The sequence below is a fragment of the Pyrgilauda ruficollis genome, unplaced genomic scaffold (assembly GCF_017590135.1).
Source record: "Pyrgilauda ruficollis isolate IOZ18807 unplaced genomic scaffold, ASM1759013v1 scaffold2, whole genome shotgun sequence".
Classification (NCBI taxonomy): Eukaryota; Metazoa; Chordata; class Aves; order Passeriformes; family Passeridae; genus Pyrgilauda; species Pyrgilauda ruficollis.
Genome location: NW_024519206.1, coordinates 16,924,878 through 16,952,752, shown reverse-complemented (window position 1 = coordinate 16,952,752; position 27,875 = coordinate 16,924,878). Strand labels below are relative to the sequence as shown.

The 27,875-nt window shown below is 45.2% G+C and overlaps 1 protein-coding gene across 2 annotated transcripts; it reads right to left on the bottom strand.

Moving 5' to 3' along the window:
• Positions 1 to 4,188: 4,188 nt before the first annotated feature.
• Positions 4,189 to 27,862, bottom strand: NR1D2 (nuclear receptor subfamily 1 group D member 2). 2 transcript variants are annotated; one of them, XM_041466201.1, is made up of 8 exons: positions 27,570 to 27,862; positions 24,298 to 24,558; positions 22,270 to 22,358; positions 21,220 to 21,364; positions 19,015 to 19,631; positions 15,616 to 15,801; positions 11,639 to 11,849; positions 4,189 to 7,246 (listed from the first exon to the last, which is right to left on the bottom strand). In XM_041466201.1, the coding sequence occupies exons 1-8, from the start codon at positions 27,583 to 27,585 to the stop codon at positions 7,050 to 7,052; spliced, it is 1,722 nt and encodes a 573-aa protein (XP_041322135.1). In that variant the 5' UTR covers positions 27,586 to 27,862; the 3' UTR covers positions 4,189 to 7,049. The 2 variants fall into 2 exon arrangements, with proteins under 2 accessions (XP_041322135.1, XP_041322136.1); XM_041466202.1 differs by lacking the exons at positions 21,220 to 21,364; positions 22,270 to 22,358.
• Positions 27,863 to 27,875: the final 13 nt, after the last annotated feature.

The window sequence follows — 27,875 nt, the reverse complement described above, 5'->3', positions numbered from 1 at the left end:
CCCAAACGTGACACACTCTTGTCTTGCCTTCAGTTCATTGGGAGGTTTTTCAAAGCCAGATTTTCAGACCAAGCGTGGATCAGAAGCTATGGAGCCTGGGGCAGCTAGGGGAGGCTGACACCTACAAAGCAGCAAAGGCTGAGCCCACAGCTTGCTCGTTCATGCCAAGGAATTTTGGCTGCAGGTGTAAGTTAATTCCTGGTATTGCTGGCAGGAGATCCCCCTAGCTATTCACAGCAGTGCTTTAATTCAGCCCACCTATGCTCAAGAGAGGATCCTGCGCAAGAACAACCCTGTGCAGAGCTTACACGAATTTCAATATCAAGAAAGGCTTATTTATGGTGAAGCCAAAAAGTGATGTGTGAATTTAAAAATTGACACCCCACATTGCCCCAGAAAACAATGGAAAGGCTTCTCCATTGGTGAAGCACCTATTTGGAAAATGGTACTTATGTGCCCAGGACTATCACAGCATTTGCTGCATGCAGATGCATTAACAGCAAGCAGCCTTTGGGTGATAGTACTGGGCTTCCTGATCTGTTGTCATTGTAGCACAGAGCCTCTGTGAGGCACAGGGCAGGTGACTGTAAATAATGATAGAATCATAGAATCAAAGAATCATTTGTGTTGAAAAAGATTTCTAAGGCCATCAAGTCTAACACTGCCAAGCCCACCACCCAGCCATGTCCCCAGGCCAAATCTACATGGTTTTTGAACACTTTCAGGAATGGTGATTCCACCACTTCCCTGAGCAGCCTGAACACCCTTTCAGTGAAGACATTTTTCCTAATATCCAATCTAAACCTCCCCTGGCACAACTTGAGGCCATTTCTTCTTGTCCTGTTGTTTATTACTTGGGACAAGAGACCGACCTCCATCTGGCTGCACCCTCCTGTCAGGTAGCTACAGAAACCAGTAAGTTCCCCCTTCGGAGCCTCCTTTTCGCTGGGCTGAACAAACCCAGCTCCCTCAGCTGCTCCTCATCAGATTTGTGCTCCACACCCTTCACCAGCTTTATTGCCATTCTCTGGACACCCTCCAGCCCCTCAGTGTCTTTCTTGCAGAGTGGGGCCCAAAACTGAACTCAGGATTCGAGGTGTGCCCACACCACTGCCAAGCACAGGGGGACAATCCCTGCCCTGGTCCTGCTGGCCACACTATTTCCAATACAGGCCAGGATGCCACTGGTCTCCTTGGCCACCTGGGCACATGCTGGTTCATGTTCAGATGGCTGTCAACCATCCCCTCTCCTGGACATTTTCCACCTGGCGGCTTTCCACGAATTCCACAAATTATGGAAAACATGACTGAATTCTCTTTGTAAAGCATAAGAACCAGCATTCATTTTGTGACGCATTAACCTGGCAGTTTTGCTCAGGCTCTCATAAAGGCACTAACAGGACAGATGTTCCCCTGCAGGTGTGTGTGCAGGGGGTCAGTTTGGTCCCGTGTCAAGCTCCCAACAAGGGGGAGCCTGTGCATGGGCACAGAGGGCAAAGGCACACTGCACACTAGGAAGCAGGGCTGCCAAGCCACACACATGTTAAGCAGCATGAGACAAGGCTGGAGAGGCTCCTATTGGGCAAGGGTAAGAAGGTGGGAAGAAAAAATCCTTCATGCAGCATTGACTGAGCTCTGTGCCACAAGCCAGCCTGAGGGGTGATAGTTTAGAAACTGTGGAAATGCAACATTGTTAAATTGTTACATAATTTTTGCCATCTGTTAGGTTGACCATTTACTCATGTGTTTTCTCTATCCCAAAGAGAAGTGCAGAAGGGAAGTCAGCTATCAGGATGTGCACGAGTCTGGATTGCTTCCTCAGGCTTCTGCATGAGCAGAGGGAAGGGGGCCAAATGATACTGGAGGTTCTCCTTGAGATCCTCCCATATTCTGGGGCTATGCAAGAACCAAGTCAGTCTCCAGCCTAGGTCAGAGACAATCTTCAGCTCTGTGCTGGCGACTGAACGTGCCAGGGTGGCATACAAGAGGGCATTGGTGTCAGCCTCCTCTCATACAGCATTACCACTGCAGCTAACCCAGGGCAGCCTGCGTGCAGCCCGTGGAGCACCACCCACGATGGAGAAGAGCTGTGTACAGCAGCAATCCAGCAGCAGGGCTCTCTAGCCGTGCTTCATTTCGAGCTGCAGGTTCTGACCCAGATGGGCTTCTGACAAGCGGCCTTTTCCTCTGCCTTGTACCATCTTACAAGCAGTGCTCAATGCAGCTGCATGGAATAATTTGAGTTGCAGTCTTCTTACACTGAGTGGGTGAGGGGGCAGACAGAAGGGCCCTTTGGGAAGATAATTCCCCCATCAAGTTTTAAGCATGTAATTTTACAAGTAATCCCCTCTCTCCAGCCAGAGGCAAAGGCAGTCCTGGGGCACAATGCAGGGGAGCAAACCCTGCCGTGGGAATTCAGGCCAGGCAGGAGACAGAACAGCTCAGCCCTGTATCAGCGCAAGCTGTGCATTCACAAACAATTCGGGTGTGCATTTACAGCAGCTATAAACTGCTCTGTGAAGGAACCTGGTGCGGCAGAGCAGAGTCTGCACAGAGGAAGGGTTTTTTAGTGTGAATGGGCATTTTTTTTCCAAATAACCAAGAGTGTGCAGCCTGTCAGCTTCCGCACACACCTGCTCAGCTCTTCTCTTGCTGGTGATGCGCCTGTGTCCTTGACCAACTTTCCTGCCCAGCAAGCACAGCCTCTACGGTGCTTTCAACAAGCTGCCCATTGCAGCTCAGTCAGCTGCCAGGGGTGGCTGCCTCCAGGCTCTCCTCATACCTGGACGTTCCTCCCTCCCCACTCCAAACTTCAACTTGAAATTAAAAAAAAGTAAATTAAAAGGGGAAAAAAGGCGGCATTCACTGATGAAGGCTCTTGCAGCTGCTCGCTGTACTCATCAAAGAGGAGGAAGTGCCAATTGCTTCCTTGTAGGAACTGTTGCTGTAATCAAAGTGCTCTGCGGTTGAGCTGCAAATGCCGACTCCCTCCCACCCAGCACAGCCCCTGGGTCACGAGCCAGAACAGGAGGCAGCTGGCTCCCACACCTCATCGGTTCACACTTTCACACAGGAACACTCATACCTCTGTTTTCCTTGCGACAGTCACCATTTCCTGGTGGAGCGAGGACAGGCCGGGCTGCTGCTGCGGGCACAGTCACACTCAGGCCGGCACTGCGGACTTGGAGCCCAGCAAACTTCCCATGAACCAGCACAGACGCTTGTGCTCCCATCCCCAGAGCATCTTGCCAGACTGAGAGGTTGAGAGAGCGAGAACTGAATCATGTTTTTGCTGGAAATGTCTTTCCTGCCCCCGCCATTTGCTGTGGTAAGGCTCTTGCAGCCAAACAGGGAAGCATTACTTGTGACCCATACACAGCAATTCAGCAAGAGTTGAGAATAGTTCTTCCCAAGGACCTCCCAGGCTCTGGAACCTCTGTGCCTTGTCACACTACTCACAAGGGCTCAGACCTCATGGCAGCAACAAAAGCCACGTGCAAACATGGCACCAGAGAAAACATGTCACAAAAAAACCCAAAAAACAAAACAAACAAAAAAACCCCAAAACAAAACAAACAAACAAAACCATTTTTGTGCTGTTATTTTTTTCAATGCTGGCAGTAATAATTTTGTTCAACTTTTTTTTGGTGTGCACCTTTTTTTTAAATTACCAGTAGATACAACATCTTCTGGAGAAGCTTCTCTTATCTCCCAGAAGAGTGCACACTCTAAAGTAGGAAATGAAGCTGGAAAAATAACAGATCTTTGCCCCTCCTATGCTCTCTTTTGTACACCTTTCTCATAACCCCAAGATTCGTCTTAACCAAACAGTATTTTTTTCAGCTTTATTCTTTAGTGTCTTATCCTCTTCTCAGTTACAAAGTTATATTCTCCACATTAATGCAGTGTTTAAAATAACTATTTTAATGACACACCCAAAAAAGCCCTGTAACTGTAGCAAACGGAGCGGACCAGAAAACCCCATCCAAACACCTGGGAAGACAGAGCAGTAGCACAGACAGAGGAGATGCTGGCTCTCCCTGCTGCTGTGCCCCAGCATAGCCCCGTGACCTTAGAGCAGCTGATGTTCTCATCCAGAAGAGAATCTCTTCTGCTTTGTTCATCCCAGCGTGCTATCCTCCCCGCCAGATTTCGTACAGAGAAGTACAAAGTACACAGACACAGAAGTTTAGCTTGCTGACATAATGCCCATATTTAATCTTTTAAAACAAGAACAAAATCAGGAATAAAATCAAGAATAAAAATTTCATTTAAGTCATACAGTACATTAATCTTTCAGCAATGACCCAATCTACAGTACTCAAATGCCTGGCATGAAGTCTATTATCTCAGCATTTAACAAGTGTATAACCAGTGACACAGTAAAAGAAGAGCTCACAATACACAGCTAACACAATGAGTTTAGATTTTCTTCTAAGAGTCCAGCTAGGGTTTGTAATACATGGGTCATTTTTGAACCATACTTTAATCAGCTTTTTGTTCAGTCAATCTGTTTGGGGCTTTTTTTTTTTTTCTGTTATGTGAGTTTTTCCATTATGTACAGGAAGATTATTTCAAATGAAATTGCACAAGTTAGAATATCTATCTATAGGCATACATGGTCAATCTAACTAAAAAAATGTAATAAGCAGTAATTACTCAGTCCTGGTTATACATTCCTAAAGGCTTAATAATACAGTTTTAAGAAGAAAAAAAAAAAAATAAAACAAAACACAACAAAACACAGCTGTAGGGTGGCAATCTCCGTAAGAAGCCTTCTTCCCTCCCAAAACAACCGAGGGCTAACTGTACTTTCCATGTTTGAAATGGGGTCTACAAAGAAGTCATTTCAGCAACTAAACAATAAAAACCGTGTGACTGTGTCCTCTCTGAAGTCTGAATGGTTCGACGCGTAATTCAGTGAAGCTCTCAAACAAATAATACTGGTAGGATGCAGGCTGTTAACAGAAATTAGGACAATATGCCCTGATAGAACATTTGGGTAGCAAAACCGTATGTAGGGAAGGGCCATCACCCAGTGGTTAAAGCAGCTTGGAGCAGGACAGCCCTGCCTGGGGAAAGGGTGGCTCTTCTGCTCCTCAGCCAAGGCTACAGCTGAATTTTCCCCACCTCTTACCAAGCACTTGCCTCGCCCGCCCTCAGCCCCTTCCTCCTGTCTGAGGTGGAAACCCAACCCAAAGGCCAGGGGAGCATGGCAGGGTGCAAGCCCTCCCTCTTCCCATCCCAGATCCTGATGCTGAGCAGCAGGCACAGGGAATTCACGGCTGCTTCTGCTGCAGCTCGACCACAGGCAGGGCTCCTCTCAGCCCACGCGGTGCGGGCAGGAGCTCTGCAGGCTGCAGCCTTCCGGCATCCTGGCCCTGACTACCAGGAGCAGGCTCCCTCCCAAGAGTAGCCAAAACACCAGAGACCCTGAGGGCTACCTCTAAGGCAAGTTAACTGAACAAGGGTGATGGAGCATCTTCTTCCCACATTAGCAAAACATAAACGTAACTAATTAACACAACTGCTTTGACTTCTTTTAATCTCTCTTTTCTGGTGCCAGGTCCTGCTACAAATGGAAAAAACCCCATAGGAGAGCTGCCTTCCTAGATGGAAGAGCAGCAGAATCTTACGCCTTGCGGATCTGCTCTGTAATTTGCTACTGGCATAAACAACAAAAAAAAAGTCCCATTTGTTTGGTTGGTTTTTGTGGTGTTTTTTTAAGAAAAAAAAAAAAAATCCAGACCATCTAATGCACCTTCTCTGCACATCACACACGCTCACATGCACACACACCAATGGAGAGCTCCAGAAGAACAGGCATGGGAACCACAAAGCCCAAATGGAGAAAAGACATGGGGAGTCTCACATTTCTGTTTTCAATTCTCATTTAGCAATGAAGCAGCAAAATGATGTATTGCAAGAAATAAACAGTCACAGAACACACATACACCCAAATGCAACCATGGATACATTTTTCCCATTTTTTCTTTTTCTGACAGACATTGCTATTAATCTGACAGTTTCTCTCTGGCTGTGCTGAAGTTTTTGAAGAGCATCTGGTGCTTATTTAACCTTTATCAGAATACAAGAACCTCAGTGGCAATGGACAATTCATCTCATTAGTGCCACAACCAACCATCTCTGCTTGAGATTCTCTACAAAACCCTTCTGGAAGTTGAATCTGACTCTGCCTCTTTAGTGCCACTCTTGGTTGTCTTTTTTATTTTTTAAATTAACAAACACAGCATATTAATGCAAATTCGATGTTTTCTAAAAAATGCTCAGATAATTAGTTCAGCAATATGCAAAGTGCATCTATTTGGTTCTTTCCATAGATCACCTTCTGTTTTAAGTTTAAATTCCTTCACAGTTTAAAATATTGTGAAGAAATTATATGTATACTTTATGTATAGAACTATTTATATACATACACATATATACACACAACTCTGTACTTTATATAGCCATAAACACTCACTACTTAACTATTTATATTATATACACATGGCATGAACACACGCTCAGTGAAGAGTTGGTGCAGGCTGAAACCATTCCATCGGGTTTAATGGAATAACAACAGTGAAACCATGAGTGAGTTATCAAGAGACACAGACATACATCTATTAGATAAGTGAAAGACCAATTAAATCAGCTCTTCCATTTTCCTATTAGCACAGGATTGTTCCCATCCCATTCCATGCTCCATAAGCACATACACAGCTACTCTGCATTCAGTTTACATGAGAGGGCAGTGGTGGTTCTTTTTCCTAAATGAAAGAAGAGTCCATATTCACTCGGGCTCATCGCAGCCTCTCCTGCAGGAGTGGGCACAGCTGGGCCTGGATGCCATGGAGGATTCCAAAGGCTGCGCCGCCGTCAGCTGAAAGCACCTGCCAAAGCTTTATTGCATGGTTATGGGACAGCTATCAACTGTTCACAGTCTGTGAACTCTCTCCAACAAGTGGTACAACTGTATAAATACGTACTTTAGCACAAAACAGTTTAACACGAGGCAAGTCCAAGTACAAATGAGACCTAAAGGCCTATGGGTGAACTTTAAAGGCCAGCAGTTCTTCAGAGTGCATGTTGTTTAAGGAACGCAAGTCGGGTAATTTCAAAAGAAGTTTTGTGAAAATAGAGGCTTCGTTTGGGTGGTTTTTCATAATTAAGGTCCTTAATGCACGGATTAGTGTTTCCTGAAGTGCCTCCACAGAATTGACATTTTCTATTCCGGAGCGATCTAAACAGAAGGGCAGGGTGAGAGGGAGAGAGAGAAATTAAAAAACAGGAGGGTAGGAGGGAAAAAAAACTGACTGAACAGATGTAGCCTGCAACATAAAACCAGGGCAAGAATCCCTTACTAAATTAACAAGCACAAGAAAAATCAGATATTTATGCCAGAAGTTTTAAATCACACACCAAAAGTCTTTCAAAGGTTATTTAGCATTAACTTTTCAAAGTACTAAGTTCATGCCAAACTGGCAGCATTCAATCACTATTTCTGTGATCCCTAACCCATGTTTCCAGAGGATGACAGATTGAAGCAAATGTTTAAGTATGTTGCTGAATCACAACTTTCAACCCAAGGAGAAAGACAGGTTGCATGAAAGTAAAAATTTCAAACATTTCTTAAGGCTAGATATAAAACCCTAAACTTAAACTGAAGGTTTGAGGAGGAAATCCCACTCTGGACAAGCCACAGTTGTTAGCTGCACAATGGGATTCTCAGGGGCAAAGGGAGTACAACCATTCATATGACTGGGCACTATTTCTGAGCGTGTTCTGAAGCACTTAAAAAAATGAAACATGATGCACCCAAAAATTCCCAGCTGAGAAAAAGAAGAATGTCAACATCAAGACAGGTATTATGTTCTCACTTATTGCACTCCCACCACACCTGAAGCATTGCTTTCAAGAGAGCTGTATTTAAGTTGAACACACCTGGTATCATTAGGTGGAACCTAAGTAAGAGGCTTGAAAGGATGAATTTTTAAGTAAAACATCTCACCACATAATCAGGCACAGTAGCTGTTTTTTTTTTTCCAAGCTGTAGCTTCTGTTCTTAAACACTATGTAAATTCAGCAGGGCACATACATAGTCGAGTGACTGCCACAAACAGAAATGTGCTTTGATGTGTACATGTACTTAAGCACTTTGCAGAACTGGGACGTGGAATGACAGCAGCTTTCTGGAGTAACACTGAGTCAGATCGTACAGAGTGGGAATCCCTTCCTTATGCTGTCAGTGTCAATCCCATCACATTGCTCAGGTGAACACTCTAGGAAGTCCTCCTGGACTACTCAGTGCAGTTCCCTACTGCTATAGGAAAAATTATTACATAATCCAATTAAGGATGCATCTTGAAGCAGTTACTTGTGTTTTGTTCCTTTAGGAAGATTGTTCCAGAATCTTCTACACTTAGGAACTCTGATTACTATTAAACAATTTTTATTAGCACACATTCCACTTTTCTGTGAAGACTGTCCAATAGGTTTGACAGCTGCTGTCCAAGAGAACATGAATGAGGAGACATCTCTGCCTTTATTTATTAAATGATCTCTCCTGCTTGCCCCCTGCTCTGCAAAAGCTTTGCTCTATTCCGAGCAGGTAAAATGACATTTGCACAGAACATGCCCAACAGAGTTTCACAAGACCTCTGTACAAGAGCTGACAAGAGTACTGACTTGCCTCTGAAGGTGGAAGAATGCAGCCCAGCCTTTCCTGGCTGCCTCAGGTGACTGTAACCTCCTCACTTCAATTAGTCCAAGAGTTTCTTCCCCCTCTGAGTCTACTTCCAGTTGCTCCCAGTGGCCAGCAGATTTTGTTAGTATTATGCCAGTAAAGGAGAATAATAGAGGGTGTGTACTTCATGTTCTTCTACCACAAAGCAAGACCCTTAGTTAAGGGATTAACTGGTCTCTAGACCTGCACAAACCACATTCTTTCAGCTTTGCTTCTGTCTTGCTTTTTCCTCCTCCAGTGGCCATGATCCACCTTGCTACCTCTCCTCCATCTTCAACACATCCAGCTAACTGAAGCCAGAGGTGAAGCATTCTTTTAATTCTGGAACAGTACCAAGATAATTCCTCAGCACCACCCAAGTGTGATCCTGCTTTTTTCTTTCTTTGCCATATGACATGGGAAGGAGAGGATGTACAGAGTTACACAGTCCTTGCTACCACCACTGCCTCTTCTGTACGTTCTAAATGCTACTCCTAAGAGTGGTTATTCATCCAGTGTTAAATGAAGATGTTTCGTAAAAGCATTCTCCCAACTAGCAGTATTTAAAGACCTAACTTCTTGTTCCACTGGTGGGTTTTGGTTTTTTCTTAGTTTTAATCAACTAGAAGTCTTTAAAAATATCTTTAATTAATGCAGCATGGTACTTTATATTTTGCATCGCTTAATCAGCATTCAACAGTCACACTCCTTTCTGCTTTTGGAACTGATGTAAATCCTGACTACTATCTCCCTTTCAGTATTCTCTTGAATAACCTTCATTCTGAGATGAAGAAGTCATAATGGCCTTTTTCTTCCACCTTCAGTTCTTCTTACATTTATGGCATTTTTCCCTTTGCCTGCATCCCCATGTCATTCTCTCTGATTCTGTTCTTCAATTCTTTATCTCTAACGAAGCGCCACCTCCCCTTATAGGAAATTACTTTTTTGGCTACACTACTCCTCAAAGAGTGGGATGCAGGGATCTGTCTTTCAAGATCTGTTTAATCAACACATGCCCACAATCCTTCGGTTCTACGGGCACCTTCTTCTCCTGGCAATCCCTCTCACCGTAAGCATCTTCCCCAGAAACTCTGCTGAGGCCACTTCTGCTCTTCACTATCTGCCTGAGCATGAAGCCAGCTCATTTACTCACTTGTGCAGAGTAACAACTGCAGCAGTTCAATCCAGTCTCATGGAATAAAGTTGCTCTGAAAATTTTTGAACTCACAGGGTTAGCCCTATTAACCCTGATCATAAGGGTTAGCCTTGTGTTTGGAATACAGCCCCAACAACGACTAATAAAGCTGTACTTTATAAAACCCTAAAAAATTTTGTGAAGATGTCCAGGAAGACTGTGATCAGACTGCAGATCAGATCATGAAGCAGCTAAGACAGGCAGCCATAATACCCAAAATATTATCTGAAAAATCCTTAGCAACTGCAAGAAGCCTGAATACCAAACACCTTCTCTTTGTCCTGCTGCACGGCTGACACTACATGCTGTACATGTTACATGCCATCCCTAAGCTAACCCCTGCTGGGAGCTGGCAATCAGCACAGTGCATTAAAGGCTGGGGAGATGGCACTGTGCTAGAAGCACATTTAACAGAACAGATACAGCCAATTAGACTGAAAACAGGTGGCACAGAGATTGAGATATTCTAGGACCCAGGAGCTGAGCAAGCAAGAAGAATGGCTGTAAGCCTAGTTAGAATGCACAAGAAGAAAAGAGACCTGGTTGTCAGTCCTTATTTTAAAGGCTGCCTGCAGTTCTTGTCAAGAATTTCCAGAGTCTGGAAAGGCAACTAAGACTTCAGGTTTCTCTCTGCTACCTGAACATTTTCATTAACAGATTCCATGCTTCCTTCAGATCATAGTGCCATGCTTCCTTCACACTGCCATTTGTTCTGGCTCTTGAAGCTTGCTAATTCTGTGCCACCCTCTGCTCGTTATCATGGCTTACAACCTGAAGAAGCGACAGCTGCCCTGTCCTGTGACATTTCAGCTCAGCCACGCACAAAGCTATTAGACTGAACTGTCCTACCTTGTTACAGAGGCCTCACATGCCTACAGCACCATGTCTGGTTGCCCCTCCTTGATAACACATGGGTCTAAATTGCTCATGTGAAAGGGATGCCCTTGTTCAAGGAGTTCAGTGCTCCCCAGCTGCTGGCTCGTTGTCTCAGTGGCTGCTGCGAGCATTCCTGCTACCTACCCCTAGGAGAGCTTCTTACCCAGCAAACAGGGATCCCGCATCTTGCATTCCAGGCATTATATGCAGAGCTAATGTGCCTAATTTGAGGCTTGAGATAATACTACAGAAGTAGGTGCTTAATCCTTCTTTGAATCTGGGCCAGGGTGTTCTGTCTATCCAGGGACTGAAACAAGATAGGAGGCTGGTGAAGATGTCAGTGGATTGGCAGGCCTTTGGTGGTGAGAAGTCACGATGCAGATGATAGGGCTTTCTTGCTGACATAGGGAGAGATCAAACTGCTGGATTTAGACTTAAGTAAAATACGCAAGAGACTTATATGACAACACTTGGAAGCAAAAATACCACCTTATCCAAAGACTTATGCTGTGCAAGTCAGGAGTAATTTCAGTGATGCTGTCCTGTGAAACTTAAGAGAAGCCAAACAAATAGCATCTAAATGGCCATGGAGCAGCTATTTGTTTTTGCATTACACAGAAAGCAGAGGGAAAATATAAGCCCATTGTCACCTTTTTCTAAAAAGGCAATATTAGAAAGACTAGGTATCTTAAAAAGTACATTACAGGATGCTAGTACCTTTAAAACCTACTCAACTGCACTTATACATGAAATAACAGGGCATACATTTTACAGAAAACTTTTAATAGAGAGTCACATTCAATTTTTGGCAAAGGTGCAAGTTAACTTTCTCTCCTTACCAGCAGATACCAGGACAACCGCTGTAAACAAACTCATTTCCTCATCGCTAAGTTGCAGGGCATTTAGTTTCTCACTAAATTCAAACATTGAGTTGAGCAGATCACCAGCTCCCATTGAATGCAAGTCATCCACACTGTACTTCTTGCCACTCAGGAAGGTGACAGTACGTTCCTTTGCATCAAACAAAGATGCAAATCGTACCATTAAAACCTGGAGAAAGAAAAAGGAAGAAAAAAGGAACAACAAAACCAGATAAATGAAGGTACATTTCTAGAAAAGCCAAAGAAAAACATTAAACTTTTTAACATCATTCAAAGTGCCTCATTAACCATTCTAAAAGCATTCTATACAGAAACTGTCAGCATGCTATTGAGCTGCAAAACACAGTGCAAGCTCTGGCCCATAATCTGGAGAAACAAACAAGTGACAAAATTAAGGAGTGGATGCAGGGGAGGGGCTAAAGCATATGAAAGGCAGGAAAATTAAAATTTAAGCCTCAGACAGCCTAAGCCACACAGACCATGTCATTCATAAATATGCCAGTAGGACAACTTGCTTAAGCCACACAACAGCCAAAGGCACACAGAGCATTAAAAGAAATGTTTTCTTGGCCACACTCATGAGGAGCAAAATGAAGGTACTGAACCAGATTCTCACTTGGCATGAAGTGGAGCAGCTCTATGGAAACAATGCTGATTTACACCACCTGATGCTCGGGCCCCCTAGGCAATTCTTTGGAAAAGTACCATGCCACATCACTGTACCCACAGGAATGTTAATGAGTTCTGCTAGAAAGGAGCCACATGTAGGCTGGGGAAGCACAGCTTGAGATGGCACCTGGTCTGCAGCAACTGGGAATACCCCTTTGGTACAAGCACCTGGGCTGGAGCAGTTGAGGTGTGCTAAACTTACCCCTTTGGGCTGAAATTTCTCTCGTGGTTTCTCAGTTGTACTGTGAAATGTTTCCCTCTGGAATGGCTTGTAAAGTTTAATTTGCTCATGTTCAACAACCTTATTTACATTTTCAAGGTTTAAGTTGCACGTAACAGCCTTCTTATCTGAAGAAAATGAACTAACTGGCACTGGTTAAAACTTCAGACTCACTGTAATCTCTTGGTGTGACAGTTGTCTCTTCTCATTTACCCTAATAACTGCATTAATTCAAGTGTTTACTACAAGTGAGAGGAGGACCAGGTTTTCAAAGACTGGTGCCTTTCACAAGCTTAAAGAAAGGAGTGTTCAAAACAAACAAAAATGTTTGAGAATTCAAACACTTCATGCACATTAGGACCTGCTCCTAAATTTAACAGGCCAAACAACATGCAACAACCTTGATGGACACAGGAGCACTACATACTATTCACTTTTGTCAGCTAAGCTATCTTTGATGTCCTTTGATGACATTAACTACAGAGTGCAGAAACCCAGATGCAGAAGCCATCAGAATACAACAAAAACAGGCAAAGGGCAGGCAGACAAAGCTGAACTTGTGCATTAGCACAGACCCACCAGGTATCCAGCAACCTTTCAGTTCAAAACAGTATTCTCCCTATAGAATTGGGCTTTAGAAACATCTTTAAATAACAAGCAACCAGGATTAGTGCTGATATTCAAAACTGAAGCCCATAAAGTTGTCCTGACTTATTCTGAGGCAAAGACCTCACCTATTTCAATGCCACCATTCTAAACAAAGAATGGACTATGGCATAGCACAGGACTGATTCATCCCATTTCATTTCAAACCAGGCTCACACTTGTGCATGCTGAGGACACATCTGATCAATCCTATCACCTGACCACAGCAACACAGGCACATAAAAACTTCCACTCTGGGACGTGGCTTGATCATGTCCCTACCAGCTGCAGTCAAATCTGAGTCACTACTCAAAGGGATCCAAGGGCCTTGTTAGCCCTACCATCAACTACATTTGGAGGGGAGGTGGAGGAGGGCCCACTCAAAACCAGGCAAGTTCCTTATTTTAGGCTCATTGCTGTCTCTGAGCTGGCTCTCATAAGAAGCCATGCAAATGCCACCACGATACACTGAGCTCCCCAGTACTCCCAGTTCTAAGAGACCTTTTTAGCTTGTGTGTGTGTGAATATAAATATAGCTGTGCAGCTTCTGCACCAACATTGTCTCCATGTGTCCTCTTACCCTCCCAGGGACAGGCACTCCTCAAATATGAACTGCTAAGAAGCACAGTGCCAAGCCACACCACACCTGGAGGCAGCACTTTCACTCAGGTTCTTCTATTAACATGCAGACATTGGAATATCCTGGTTCAGTTACCCAGAAGACAGGAATGACCTTGGATGCACCAGGCTTTCAAGATGCTTTTGCCTCTATCACAATTGTTTTGTTAATCCTGTTGTGGATTTTTTTTCCACTGCTCTGCAGCCCTACCTTTTTTTTTTTCCTGTTGCTAAGATGTCACATAGGTCTTTAACTGCAAGTTGTAGCTCACTAACAGGAATCATTAATGTTTCTTATAAATAAGTGAATAGTGACAGCATACAGCCATACATTATTACTAATTTCCTGGATATAGAAACCTCCTTATCAGCAGTGCTTGTAACCAGCAAAAAAGCGTAAGAGTGAAGCCTGAGAAAAGCTTCAGGTGAAGCAAGACCAAGACAAAATGTTTTACTTGCAAAACATGAAGGTTTGGCTTTACATTACAGGTACAGTTCAAGCCAAATTTTTCACTCTTCTCCTCCTTTGCAGAGGAAGGAACCAAGATTTTTGTGAAAGTAGTGAAGATGTAAAAATACAGCCCTTTCACTACAGGAGTTGTGGATGAATCTTAAAAGGTCGAGAATAAGCATAAAAGAAAAAAATACATGACAGCAAAATGAAGGAAACAAGAAAACTAACAGACTCCAGGTAACAAGTCTTCCTGTAAACCTTGTACCTTCCAACCCAACAATTATCCATTTTAGAACTGAGCTGTATAAATGCAGACAGAAGACCCAACACATCACACAAGAAATGTCTTCATTTCAGGTAAATATAAAATCCAGCATCTCTCTTTGAAAGAATAAATCATGTAAACAACAGCAAAGGCATCACCAATGCTACATTCCCCAGAAAAGCACAGGAACATCAAATACTTGGGACTTCGGCTCCTCTGACCCTCTCTATTCAAATTTCACATTTGAATATTTATGAAATGCGTCCTCTCTGCTCAAATTTCGTATTTGAATATTTATGAAATGTGTATGGTCTCCAGTAGACACAAGGGTCTGGAAGGGCAACTAAAACATGATGTAAAGGTCATCTAGTGAAGGTCACTAATTATAAAACAGCACCAAGCTCTGTGGTATCATTTCCAAATTAATACCACTAATTCACATATACGTCATGACCACAAGTGGATGCAATTAACCACAAGGACCTAGTGGGATTAGTCTAGAGTAAGTCAGGCTGCAGCTGGCACACAATATCTACAGAGCTGCAGCAGTACACGTACACGTACAGTACCATTGTTACTGCATTGCACACGGAAGCTTCAGACACTCCCAAGTGGCCACCTAAGTGGTGACTGGTCAGGATTGGATACTCTGGCTTTGGCAGGAAGCAGAGTGGCACAAGGAAGGACATGCAGAGCAGTAAACACATTCCTCGACAAAACCTGTAAGTCAGTAGATAGCTTTCTAACCTCTCCACCCTTCCAGATGCAGTACAGTTTTCCAGAGTAAGCAAAGGTAGCTAGAAACCCCTAATTATGTATTTATTAATGCCCAGGGAAGAGGGAAGGGTAGAATGGCCAAGCAGTTCTGTGCTCATTGGAAGAGGGACAGGTCACCAAGGTCTGACCAAACAGATCCCTTGGACACCATCACCTCAGAGAATGCTCAGAGCATCCATGAACAAGCTGGCTTCACCTGACACACCCCAGTTCTATCTGGTTCTGTTTGTACAGGGTCAGAGTGATGCACAGCTTGTCAGGTTTGCAATATACACACTTGGTCTCACCTCGAAGGTCCCAGCCTTCAGAAGATTGACCTGGTCATGCTGGGAGAGGTCTCGGAAACCTGGGATGCGCTTGGCGAACTCCACCACTTCCTTCACTGCAGGAGTAAAACTCATGGAAAACTCTTCCCAGATTTCATGGCCAGACTTGTTTGGGTCCACATGGGGAGTCTTACTCATTGGGCAGACCTGATATTTGCAAAACAGAGACAGAAAACAACCTTTAAAGGTATAATTCCAAATACTGACAAAGACTTGAGAGAAACATGTTTATTATTCAACAAAACTTTGCAGTAATGAAACAGAGAAAAGAAGAGATCAGTATTCCTCAATCAATTCCCAAAGAAACTGGATTACTTCCCCTTGCTCAAAAACAAACTAGGAAAAAAATCCATGGGATCGTCAGCAATCTGTTAATAAATTTGTTAACTTCAGAACCTACAACACTGTGTACTGCAAAAGACCTGACACAACCAAAGTTATGCTATTCCTCCCTGATCTCAACTGATCTACTCTGACATCTGAATTTCTCTTTACTTGTATTATCCCTGTAATCTCACAGTAAATTGCAATTTCACAATCAATCAGTTGCAGTCTCACAGTCACTATGACATTCATTCATTCTCCTATCTTTCTTGTTCTGCAGGCTACTGAAGGGCTTCAGTCAAGGCGACAACGATGTCGACACCAGAGCAAGAAAGCAAGCCTTGGTTTCCTGAGTCACAGGTTTACACCCTCATTACAAGGATAACCCTCTTCTGCAAGTCTGCTTTTACTTGTATTACTGAAGGAGAACACCAAGGAACTGCTATTCCAGTATTTCTCAGTCACAAGATGACAAAATGTTCTTTTTATACAAACATACAGCAATTTTTTGTAGGAAAGTCTGAATCCATTACACTGAGACCAGACATATCAGTCAGGGCTGACTGCCAATAAATTCCCTTTGCAAGAGCCAACCAGAAGCTCTGCGATATTTTCAGTTCTAGCTTCTAAAATTTACATCTTTTAATGAAGCTTAAACCTTTTAATATTAATTTCACCTGTCATCATCAAGGACAAAAATTCCTTTTAAGTATTCCTCACAAGTATACTAAATGGTGTATGTAATCCTACATAATGTCAGCAAAACAAAGAGAAAACAGTGAAATAGATTAGCAATTCCTCAGAGCTGTGCTGTTTTTGCAGGGCATCTTGAATATGGTAATTGCCTGCGATTCTTTGTGTGGGAGGTCCTAAGATTACAAGACAATAATATTTTGGCAGAAGAAAAGGTCTAGGCACACAACTAGAAGGACAGCAGATGCCAACCACTGCTCTGCCTGTGATATTGCAATGGTTCACATAGGTATTGTTATAAATACAGCACTTTCCGAAAATAAGGAATCTCTGGTTCAGTACCCTGCTCTGCAATGGACACAAAGATCACCTTAACTTCCCATCCTACAACAGCACACCCTTACCCACAGGCACTCAGTCCCAAGGGGAAACTACCACTTCCACACCCAGTGCATTGTGTCTGTGGTCTCCTGATAGACTTTGGCCCAAGAACCAGAGTATCCCAAATTAGAAGAGACCCATAAGGATTGAGTCCAACTCCATGCTCCTTGAAGGACCACCTAAAACTAAATCATATGCCTAAAGATTGCCATCCAGGCACTCCCTGAACTCTGACAGGCTTCCTGTGGAAGCAAATGTCAGCTTGTACAGTCTCCAGTTCTCTTCAGAGGAACCTCTTCAGGAATGGCCTGTTCTGCTTTTCTGGTTACAGGGATATTGAGTAAAAACAACCAAACCCCTGAACATCTGTCTCCATACAGGTTCAGAGCCTAATGACTTGCCCTTATTGCTGATGACTCATTTTGGTCAGATCCTGAACTCACTGAGTTCTTGGGCAAAACCCTCATTGATATCAGGGACGTGGGGCGGGGCTGGGGAGCTGCAGTGCTCTGCTGGATTTGGTTTTGTCTCCTCATCACTGATTAACTCCTGCCTGCAGCTCCATGCACAGGTCAAACTGACTGGTTGAGTCTCTGCAAGGAAGCACCACTCCCTGCCCACCCATACTGACAGGTTTAACCTCTGCTTCTCAGGAGTGCCAGGAATGCCGCTGTAGTGACACCACATACTTTCCCTGCAAGGAAGAAAGGCTGGGAATTATTATTTGCCATGTTGCAGTGCCTGGAGTCTGCAATTAAGGTCAGACCCTGCTAGGGATGGCATGGTCTATATAGGCAGTAGACAAAAAGGACTTTTTTTTTTAAAGAAAAAACCCAAAAAACCTAAAAAGTCCCCATGGAAATGCAGCATCAAAATAAACACCTTTACTGAGGAGACCTTTGGGGGGTCTTAAAGAATGTGTGAAGGATCTTCACAAAGTAGGAGGCAGAAAAACAGCGGCAGCTCAAGTACTTCAGAAAGGTCAGGGGCTCGCGCTTCACACCAGGAGCGCAGGATGAGAACGAGGATGTTATGTTCTCTCATCCCAGGCTCCAGTGATAAAGAGAAGGACAATCTATTTTAAGGGGCTTACAGAACTGGTTGCCTGAATGGCAGAGAAACAGCAGGTGCAAGGCAAATGAGAGGGACCTGTTAAGCAAAGGCAAAAAAAACCCCCAACCAAACCAAGCCAACAACCATATGCAAAAAACCAGGAAGCATCCTTGTTAGGAATTCAGTGAGAAAATGCTCTAGCAAAGTCATCTAAGGTACCCAGAAGTGTGTCCAGAGCCTCACTTGCGTAAGGACTACAGAGAAGACCCTGAACTTCTCTCTAATGGTTTAACTGTGCATCTTCCTCCTGTCTCTCTTCGTATCCGAACATGTTCTACAGTGAAGAGGATGCACAGCCTGTGGGCCTCATTAAAACAAAACAAATAAAAAAATCCCCATCACCAAAAAAGCAGCCTACCCTGCAACAGAGATTCTAGAGCCCATAGTAAGGCCTGTAGACTGGCTTAAAATCCTAGCCCTGGGGTTTGACCCCAGAAATTTGCTCTTAAAACCCTTAAGGAAAATACAGTGCATCTGACTGTATAGATTATTTGAAAGTAAAGTCTTCAAAAGGACTGAGTGAAAAGGGGAATTTATAAACTCCTATTTTCATTTTAAAGTCAAGTCACATAAAAAACCCATGACTTTTTTTCAGCCAATACTCTTTGATGTTATTTTACTTTCAGTTAGCTAAAAACCAAGCCAAGAAACCCCATTACTTGTATGATTTCAAATCCTCCACACCTTGAGCCATTTTTCTGCTTCATCACAATTTGCACTACCAAACTTGTGTCACCCTTTAAAGTTCCAGCAGTTGCGCCAACTGCGTGCAGCTCCATGACTACTGAGGCACTGCTGGATCACACCCATCAATAACTAAGCCAAATCAAACAATTGATATCAATATACCAGATGCATTCTTCCTCCAGTGCTGCACGAGTAAGTGGCATTCTTGTTTGGAGAAAAGCCATCTTCTGGGATCCTCTCACACATCCGCTGAGGGTAACCACTGGTGAAGTTCACACAGTGGCTGTTTGTGAAGCACACGGGGTGCCCGCTTGGATAATGCATTGCGCTCCTCCCTTTGTACTGTCCGCCAAGGTGCTGCTCCCTGTCAGGGTACTGAGGGCCACCGAGGCCACCTACACAGTGCTCGCTGCTCAAGATGTACTGCTCGGTGCTCTTCGACACCCTCTCCCCACTCTGGGGCTGCATCATCTCTGCTGGGTTTTGGGACTGCTCTTGGTTGTACATGAAAGTGTCTTTGTGGGCCCTGGTGACCATCCCGATCACCTCCTCCTTAGCCATGTCAGCGCTAGGAGCGGGAGAAGGGCTGTTGATGGTTTCTCGCTCTTGTTTGGGCTTGGAGGAAAGATCTTCTTGAGGTGCTTGGTCTTGATGTTCTGCCAGTGCTTCGTTGGGCAAGTGACCGCTGAACTGACTGTTCATCATGGTTTTCATGGCACTCTGCATTTCAATCAACATCCTCTGTTTTTCACGTTTGGGAATACGGCCAAATCGAACAGCTACCAAGGTGGAGAAATGGATAGTGGTGGAAAGTGGAAAAAAGTCAGTCCTGAAAGTGTTAGCATACACACACAAAATAACACACCCCAACAAAAAATCCTGCCTTTTAAGGCAAGATTTTAACTGCTTTCACCAATACTACAGCCTGGGTATTACCAGTGAAGTCAAAGAGCTCCTGGGGCATACGACTGGCATGAACAGAAATACACTGGCATGTATGCCATTGTTTAGGGAGAAGGCAGCTCTAAGGCACACGGTCTGTAATACCTTTTCCCCTTTTGCCTCAAACCTGGCTATGCATTATACACACAGTTGTGTTAACTGAAGAAGTGTCAGGCTAAGACTGGATCTACTAATTCAGCACAACTTCATGAGCTGACAATTAGCTGAATGTAAACACAGTTCATATCATCTTTGCACAAAAGTCCTACAAGACAGGTCCTTGCGGACCAATTACGTAACTTACCAAAACAAGAGAATCAATGCTGAATGACGCTTACCTTGGCAAATTTTCTTGGTAACTTTGCCTTGACAAGGACATTTTCTGCTGGCAAGGGGATGGGCATCATTGTGGCTGCAGCACTTTTGACCCTGTCCTAGGGAATCTACAACTGCCTCTACCGCCCTGTCCAACCGCAGCCGCACAAGGGCTTACAACCAGTTTCGACTGATGTAATTATGCAGTAGTCCATCATTAATGTAACTAAGTCTCTTTCATTAAAGCAGGTGCAACCTTGTGCGCAAACAAGCGCCTAGGGGATGAAATAACTCCTATGCACGACAAGAACTCGGAACAATTATTTAAAATAAGTTCTAGCACTCCACCCACTAAATTATTAACAGCCTGAGATTCCTAGTTCTTGTGAAACAAACACCCAGAGAAAATTTAAAAGTGAAACAGAAGGAAGAGTTCTGGTTGTGGCAGTAAGTTGTAGCAGACAAATGAACTACACTTTCAGCATTATTTATTAAAATGGCTCAAGGAGTGGACAGCAAGCAAGGTGGTCAGAGACACAGACCAACACTTCCTCCTTGCCTTTCCTCTCCCTCTAAGAAAAGAAAGAAAGAAAGAAAAAAAAGGAGCAGATACATGCTCATCCTATGCACCAAAGCTAACTCTTGAGGCTCTATGGTGACAACTCTAAAGCTATCAGGTTGGGCAGAATTCCCTTTCATTGAAAAAGCAATAGTAACAAAAGAAAATAGAAAAAAAAACAAAGACAAAAAAAAAAAAAAGAAAAATATGAGTCTTGTTCAATTCAGGTAGGATACAGCTGTAAGTCTTAACATTAAACCAAAATCAAGACACTTGTTACAACCATCCCCCTAGCAGGCCACTGCAGCACATCCCACTGCATCAGCTCCACAGGCAGGAGGACAGCTCTGCGGCTGCCCACAGTACCACCTCACCAGCCCATGACACTCAAGGAGCAAAACGGCAAGCTCAACTAAATGCTCTCAGACAGGGAACCTCTCCTTGACAATAGGGCTTGGCTGCATTATCTGCCATTAAGACCCTCAGCAATTGTTTTTGAAGTGGGCAGCAGATTCCCTCTCAGAGGATCCCCGCTCAGTACAGGAACGTACCATCTCTTGACATCCCAACAGACAGGCATTTTTTGAAACGACACTGCTGGCATCTGTTCCTATTCATTCTCATTATAGAACAGTTGTTATTCTTCAAGCACTTCTTATACTGGATGTTTTGCTGAATGCTTCTTCTGAAAAAACCCTGTAAACAAGCAAAAAAACCCCACAACTATCATTACAGCACATGTCAAATCCTTCCACCAAGATTCATGTCTCCGCCAGCACGGTAAACCTCACTGCATCGCATCAGCAGCTTCAGAGCCATCAGCCCCAAGAGATTTTAAAGAACTTGGTACTCCTCATGACTTACTTCCCCTTTGTGTGTGATCTGTATGTAATGTGAACTAGTTATGATTTCTAATTAAAGATGCTAAGTTGTTCCCTGCACAGTCAGCACCTAAGAGCAGAGCATCTCAAATATTACCTCTGTCACTGTACCAACAGTTCCCTAAGAAATGCTCTCAAACACCTATGACATCAAGTGCAAAGATGGGAGTCAAAATAACATATTTTAACTTCCATCTCTGCAGTTTGGCAATAAAACCTTCCTGCTGCACCATATGACCTTCTAAGGTGGTTTTTTCTAACAACCCTTTATGCTAATAAGCTCCATCACAGAACGTAACTACAGATTAAGAAAATACATATCTAGTTCTGGCTTTCCCTGGGTAAAGAATTGCTTTTCCAAAGCTGTTTTGTTCTGCGTCCCAGCCCAGGTGACAACTCACACCCACTATCTCTTAATGCCATTAACATGCACATGTCTTGCGTGACATGGTCCTTACCACCTCTGCTTCCAGTTCTTGCTCTCTGCTGTGTGCTCCAAGTCAGGCAGGATTGGACAAGGGGTGGGAACAGAAAGTACTGCAGAGTTTGGAAAATGCTGTATATTCCTAAGTGGTTTGCCTGTTCCCTACAGCTTCTGAAATTTCTCATATTTAATGGAGAACTATACCAAAATTTGTTTTAGCAGCATCACCCCTTTTTCCCCTATGGGGAGAACTTGAGCATTTCACCAGCAGAAAGGTGAGCAGAAATATAGCTCACCTTGCAGCCCTCACAGGCATGAACACCATAATGAAATCCTGAAGCGACATCTCCACAGACTTTGCAAAGAAGAACCATGCCATTAAATTCTAGAATCAAACAAAAAAGTCAAGGATATAGAAACCAGTGACAACTACAGGAACATGCTTCCAGCTTTTAAAACCTGGACTTAAATCGAAATATGTCAGGTCAGTTCAACATGTGAAAAAATACAGCAGAAGAACAGACAACATGAATGTACAAACCCCCTGAACAGTGCAGAAGGTACCAGTGCAAGGGTGGGGGGAAAAGAGGACAAACATGAAGCACTCAAACAAATAGGGAGAAAGCACATATTCACTGGGCTGTCAAACAGAGTAGCACTGCGCTCAGCAGCAAAAAAGAAAGTCTGCTTACATTTAAGCACTTTTAAAAGGACCATTCAGTTAACTAGGCCACCAAAGTTCAGGCTCAATCTGTTTTTTCCATCAGGACAAGAAAGCCTGTGAAAGGCTACAGTTTCCCCAAAAGAGAATAAACACTTTTTCTTAAAAACCAGAAATACTAAAGCACACTTTATAATAGATTCAACACTGGCCATACACTGTACATATCTGATAACAATTTAGGACTGGTAACTCAGCCACATCTACATATGTAGAGACCACCATTTGAGTGCATATCCAGAATGGCTTACATACTTGAAATTGAAAATACCTTATCAATCCCGTAAAAACGCTCATGGTTTAGGTTTTTTAAGTTTTTCCCCACCTATTTTATTTCAGCTTGTCAATAAAATTTTTTTGCAAGTCCTAAGTGCTGGTCTAACATTGGTTTCACCGAAGCCAATGGGAATTTTACCAGTGATTTCAGTAACCACAAAGTTACCTTAATCCAACAGAGACAGCTGGAAATACTCCCACAGAAACATATTCTACCAGAAAAGTAACTTATTTGACATTTGGGTTTCATTTGTAAAGAGGAACTAAAACGTTTTTTTAAGGTTTTCAAAAAGGAAAAATAACCAAACCACAACTTTTTTTTTTTTTTTTTTTTTTTTAAACACAATTAGTACTGAGCTAAAAAACTTATCTATCTGAACAATTTACAACAGGTTTCATTCCAGGAACCTCTGCCCTGATACTTAAGAATTTTTAAGTAAAGGTCCTTCCTAAGAACTTAAGGTAGGAATACTTAAAAAAAATACCCAAACAACAAAGCAATAAAAAAAACCCTATTTGAGGTAGAACTATTAGACAGTTATTCTAGCTTCATAACAATCCAAAACAATAAAACAGTTCTGCCAGTAAAATAATTCAGTCTCCAAAAGAGTAAATTTCAGCTGTTTGCTGAATCACTCATTCCAATACTTATTTTGAATCCTGCCCTTCTAAAACTATTCAAATATATTTCTCTATCACTGATCTTTTCTGACTACCAAGAGAAGCGTGAAGTAAATATGCAGAGATAGATTGTTATATGTATTTTAAAAGGCCATTCTTTAGTTCCAGTTTACAAGTACTTTATTTTTCACATCCACAGAATTATGACTTGGAATCAAAAAGATAACTGTTCCACCCACAGCTATAAAAGTATTACGCTTGGGTAATTTATTTTGTTCCTCACAGCTGGTGGGGGGAGGGAAGGTGAAGGGGCAGGGGACAGAGTATGAAAGAACAGAGAAACTAGATTTCCAAGACAGCTCCATAAATACACTTGAAAGCAATTTCTGATTATATCACCTTTACTTCATCACTTCTTTTTAACCAACTGTTTGATTTTGCTAAGATCAGTTTTCACTAATGACAATTTGAAGTAAAGCTGAACTGTATTTATGGACTGTTTGAGGTTGGCAGCAATGGGACCCCCATGGTCTCAGCATTCCTATGGCAATACCGTACGTATTACCACACATTTAATGCCACAGGATAAACATGGAGGCTTTGCTATGCACCTACACCACAAGCCAAAGGGAGACCTGGTTGTAACACACGGGGTTGTAAAACATAAGGGGAAAGTGGTGTTTTCAGGAACTGGCACCAAACATACTTGTGACTCCATTATGGCCTTTTGTCAAACCAGCAACACTCGACTGGTTTGTTTTAATAGTCTCCTCCAGCCGATCGCTCTTCGGCGCCCCGTCAGAGCCTTCACTGCTCCGGCCATTGCATCCGCCTTCCGAGGAGGAGCTGTTTGGAGGAGATGGTACAGGCGAAGAGGACGACTGGAAACCGCTGTCTGAGCTCTCGCTGTGACATGAGGCTGGGCTAGATGCCGAGCTCGAAGAGCTGATGTAAGCTATCACACCCCCTAAGGCAAGAAAAAAAAGGCAGCACGTAGTGACATAACCAGCAGACATGCACCGCTGCCATGTGAGCCACGCCGTGACCCAGCACCACCAGATCAGCCATTACGTGCTCCTGGGAGCACTCCTTTCCCTCCCTCTCTCCCTCAAGCTTGTTTGTCTCCATTCGTTTTTTACAGCTGACCTCCCAGTCTGCCTCATCCCCTTCTCCCAATCCTATCAGTCTCCTCTGGTCCAGGCCGAGATGAAATGGCATAACCAAAAGATGGTGCAACAAGCCATGGTGCTGGAAGGATGGGGCAGCAGGGACAGGGCGTGGAGTGACCCAGAGAGGGTTTCCCCGGCCACCCCCTGAGCAGAGCTCATCTGGAGCCAGAGCCAAGACAGGATCTTGCAGCACTGTGGAGCCAGAATGCAAACAAGCTAGGTTAGGGACAGAAATAGGGCAGAGAGAAAGACTTCTTCATGCAGGCTACATGCCAGAGGCACAGAAAGGAAGGGCTGGGAGGTGCTCACGATGCAGAAGGAAAGGGGGCAAGGGAAGGAAATAGCACTGCAGTCTGGTTAGCCTACTGAACGCCATTTGTCCGACTGCAAGCCTTTGTAGCCTTTCTAGCAGCAGCTAAATTCCAACTGCCAGGCTGCTATTTGCAAACAGCCTCTGTCCTGCCGCGTCTTGCAATCTGACACACTTCAGAATCCCTCATATGAAACAGCTTTTTGTCCTCAGGCAGACCTGGGAGCAGTTCTGGCTTTTCACAGGCTCCTTCTTCTTGCTCGCAAGCAAGAGAAATTGTTTGCACTTCATATGAGTTTGTCTCCAAGACTCAGCATTTCAAAAGTCAATATAAAAACATTTGATATTTCACTCAAGAATTTCAAAAGCCATAGCCATGAAACTGTATAAATAAATTACACTCGGTATGTTCTACATTTTATGCCTCTATTGCTCAGTAGACTCTCCTCACTGATGACTCAGGACATTGCAGCAAGGAACTCCACACACCAGTAAGAATTCAAAACTTTAAAAGGGCCATGCACTGCCTTCCTTTGGAGAAGAAAAGCAGTGGTGTCTGTAGAATCCTTGATCAACTGAACTGGCATGGCAGGCAGAGGCTGTAGCATCTTACATCAGCCATACCCTCCTCACAGATAAAAGCAGTGGTATTATACAACCCTGGAAACATCGCTGCTTGCAGGGAGCAATTCTGACTTACAGATTTTCAGCACTTTTATTAGACATAACGGTCCTCTTAGCACCTCTGCAGCAACAAAACTGGCCCACTTCCTCTTCAACACTTCATTTCTTTTCTATCAACAAAACCCTTGGCAGGAGGGTTCCCTAAACAGCACACAGCCCAGGAGCTCCTGGCAGAGCTGCCTGGGAGCAGAAGTCAGGCTAAGGGGCCATGTGACACGTGCAGGACACACGGACTGCTGCTCACGTTCCCACACAGCAGTGCCCCTGTGCCCTGCCTCAGGCGCTGGTCCCACACAGATTTTTTTTTTTTTTTTTTTTTTTAGAAATCCTCCACACTGCATAGCACGCATTCCGGATCAGGTTTTCAGAGAAAGGAGGATTGGCAAGGGGGTCATGAGTTCAGCCACGGCATGAGAAGCAAGGAAGGCATCATCAGGCACCCGTGCTGGGCTAAGACGCCACCTGCTTGACAAAGGTCTGTGCCATCCCCCAGCGCCGCACGCGCCTCTGCCAGGTGCCAGGTCAAAGCTCACTGTTCACCTGGTCCAAGGGAGGCACCGGCCTTCTCAGCAGGCGCCATCCTTATCGGCAAGGGGCAGATCGGGACACGCAAGCACAGCCCCTGCAGGGAACTCCACGTTTCTCCACGCTGCCACCGCGCCCCATTATCTTTAAACCCTGCTCGTAAAAGAGATGCTCTTTTCCCTCAAGGGTAAGGCCAATGTCACAGAGGAGCACAGGAAGTGTGTGCCCGTGGGGGAGTTTCACCCCTCTTCTCCTCAGAGCTGGAGGAGCTCCAGATAGCTGGGCTGCTCTGGCACCCTAGAGAGCTTGGCAGTCTTGCCAGCGTCACAGTCGCAATTCCTCGTACTTTTTGTTATTTTAGAAATTACACTTCCCTGTGAACCCTGTTTTTGTTTGGTCAGCAGTCAAAAGTTGACTCTCACACAGAGCACAGGGTGACATCTCAGAACAAAGAGCACAGACACGGAGCACGTACACGTGCACACGGATGCTGGCACTCCGCAGAAACGCGGTACCGGGGTGCTCGGTGGAGGAGGCAGCCCCGGTTCTGTGAACTGCCAGGGATTTTCGTAGGGAACCCACCTGCCGGAGGGTGGTGAGAGGAGTCCTTCGGGCTACGCGGAGCCGCGCTACTGCTGCTGCGGCACCGCCGGCTCACTGACAAGGACCCTTTGGGCTCTACCTGGCGGGATTCACTTTAGGGATGGGGCGGGGGGCACCGCAACCTGCTGGTATTCCATTAACACACATCTGGGAAGCGGTAACGCCGCAGGGGCACGAAGCAGGCGGCAAACTGCCCGGGCGATCCGACCGGCCCCCGGGACGCTGCGGCTGCAGGGGCGCCCCGGCCGGCACCCCCGACACCGCCGATCTCCCTGGCTAACAAAGCGAGAAGGGAGCGGGGAGCGCGGCCCCCGTGCCCGCGGCCGCCCTCCCGCCTCACCCCATTCCACCGCACCGGGGCTGCGGCTTTTCCCTGCCGCGGTCACGCGGCGCCGGGGCTGGAAGAGCCGGGCCCGCCCTGCGCTGCCCCCGGGCCGCCCCCTCCCCGTTACACAACACCGCCCCCGCTCATCGGGACGGGCCGCGTGCCGCCGCCGCCGCACACGGCCGCACCGCGTGTCCCCCCGCGACCCCGCGCACTCCCCCGCACCGCGCCGCGCCGCCGGCCGCCCGCCCGGCCCCCCCAGCGCGCTCCACCCGGCCGACCCCCGCCCGCACCCCCGTGCCCGCCCGGCCCCGCGGGACCGTCCCGCACAGCTGCCCCCCGCAACGGCCGACCTCGCTTACCCGCGCTGACTTCCATGGCGACCTCCTCCCGCAGGGGCACGGGCGGCGCCGCGCTGGGTTCCGCCGGGCCCGGCTCGGCTCCGGTCGGCGCGGCGCGGCTCCGCTCGGTCGTTGTCTTCCCAGCTCCGCGTCCCCGCCGCAGCCCTACATGCAGCCGGCGGGAGACTGGCAGGCAGGGAGGCGACCGCGCTGCCTCCTGTCAGAGCAGCGGGTGCGCGTCCCCGCCGCGGCGCCCTCCCCTTTACAACAAAAGCGCTCTCGGGGAGCCGCGCAGAGCGAGTGCGGCACCGCCGCCCGCCCCGCCCC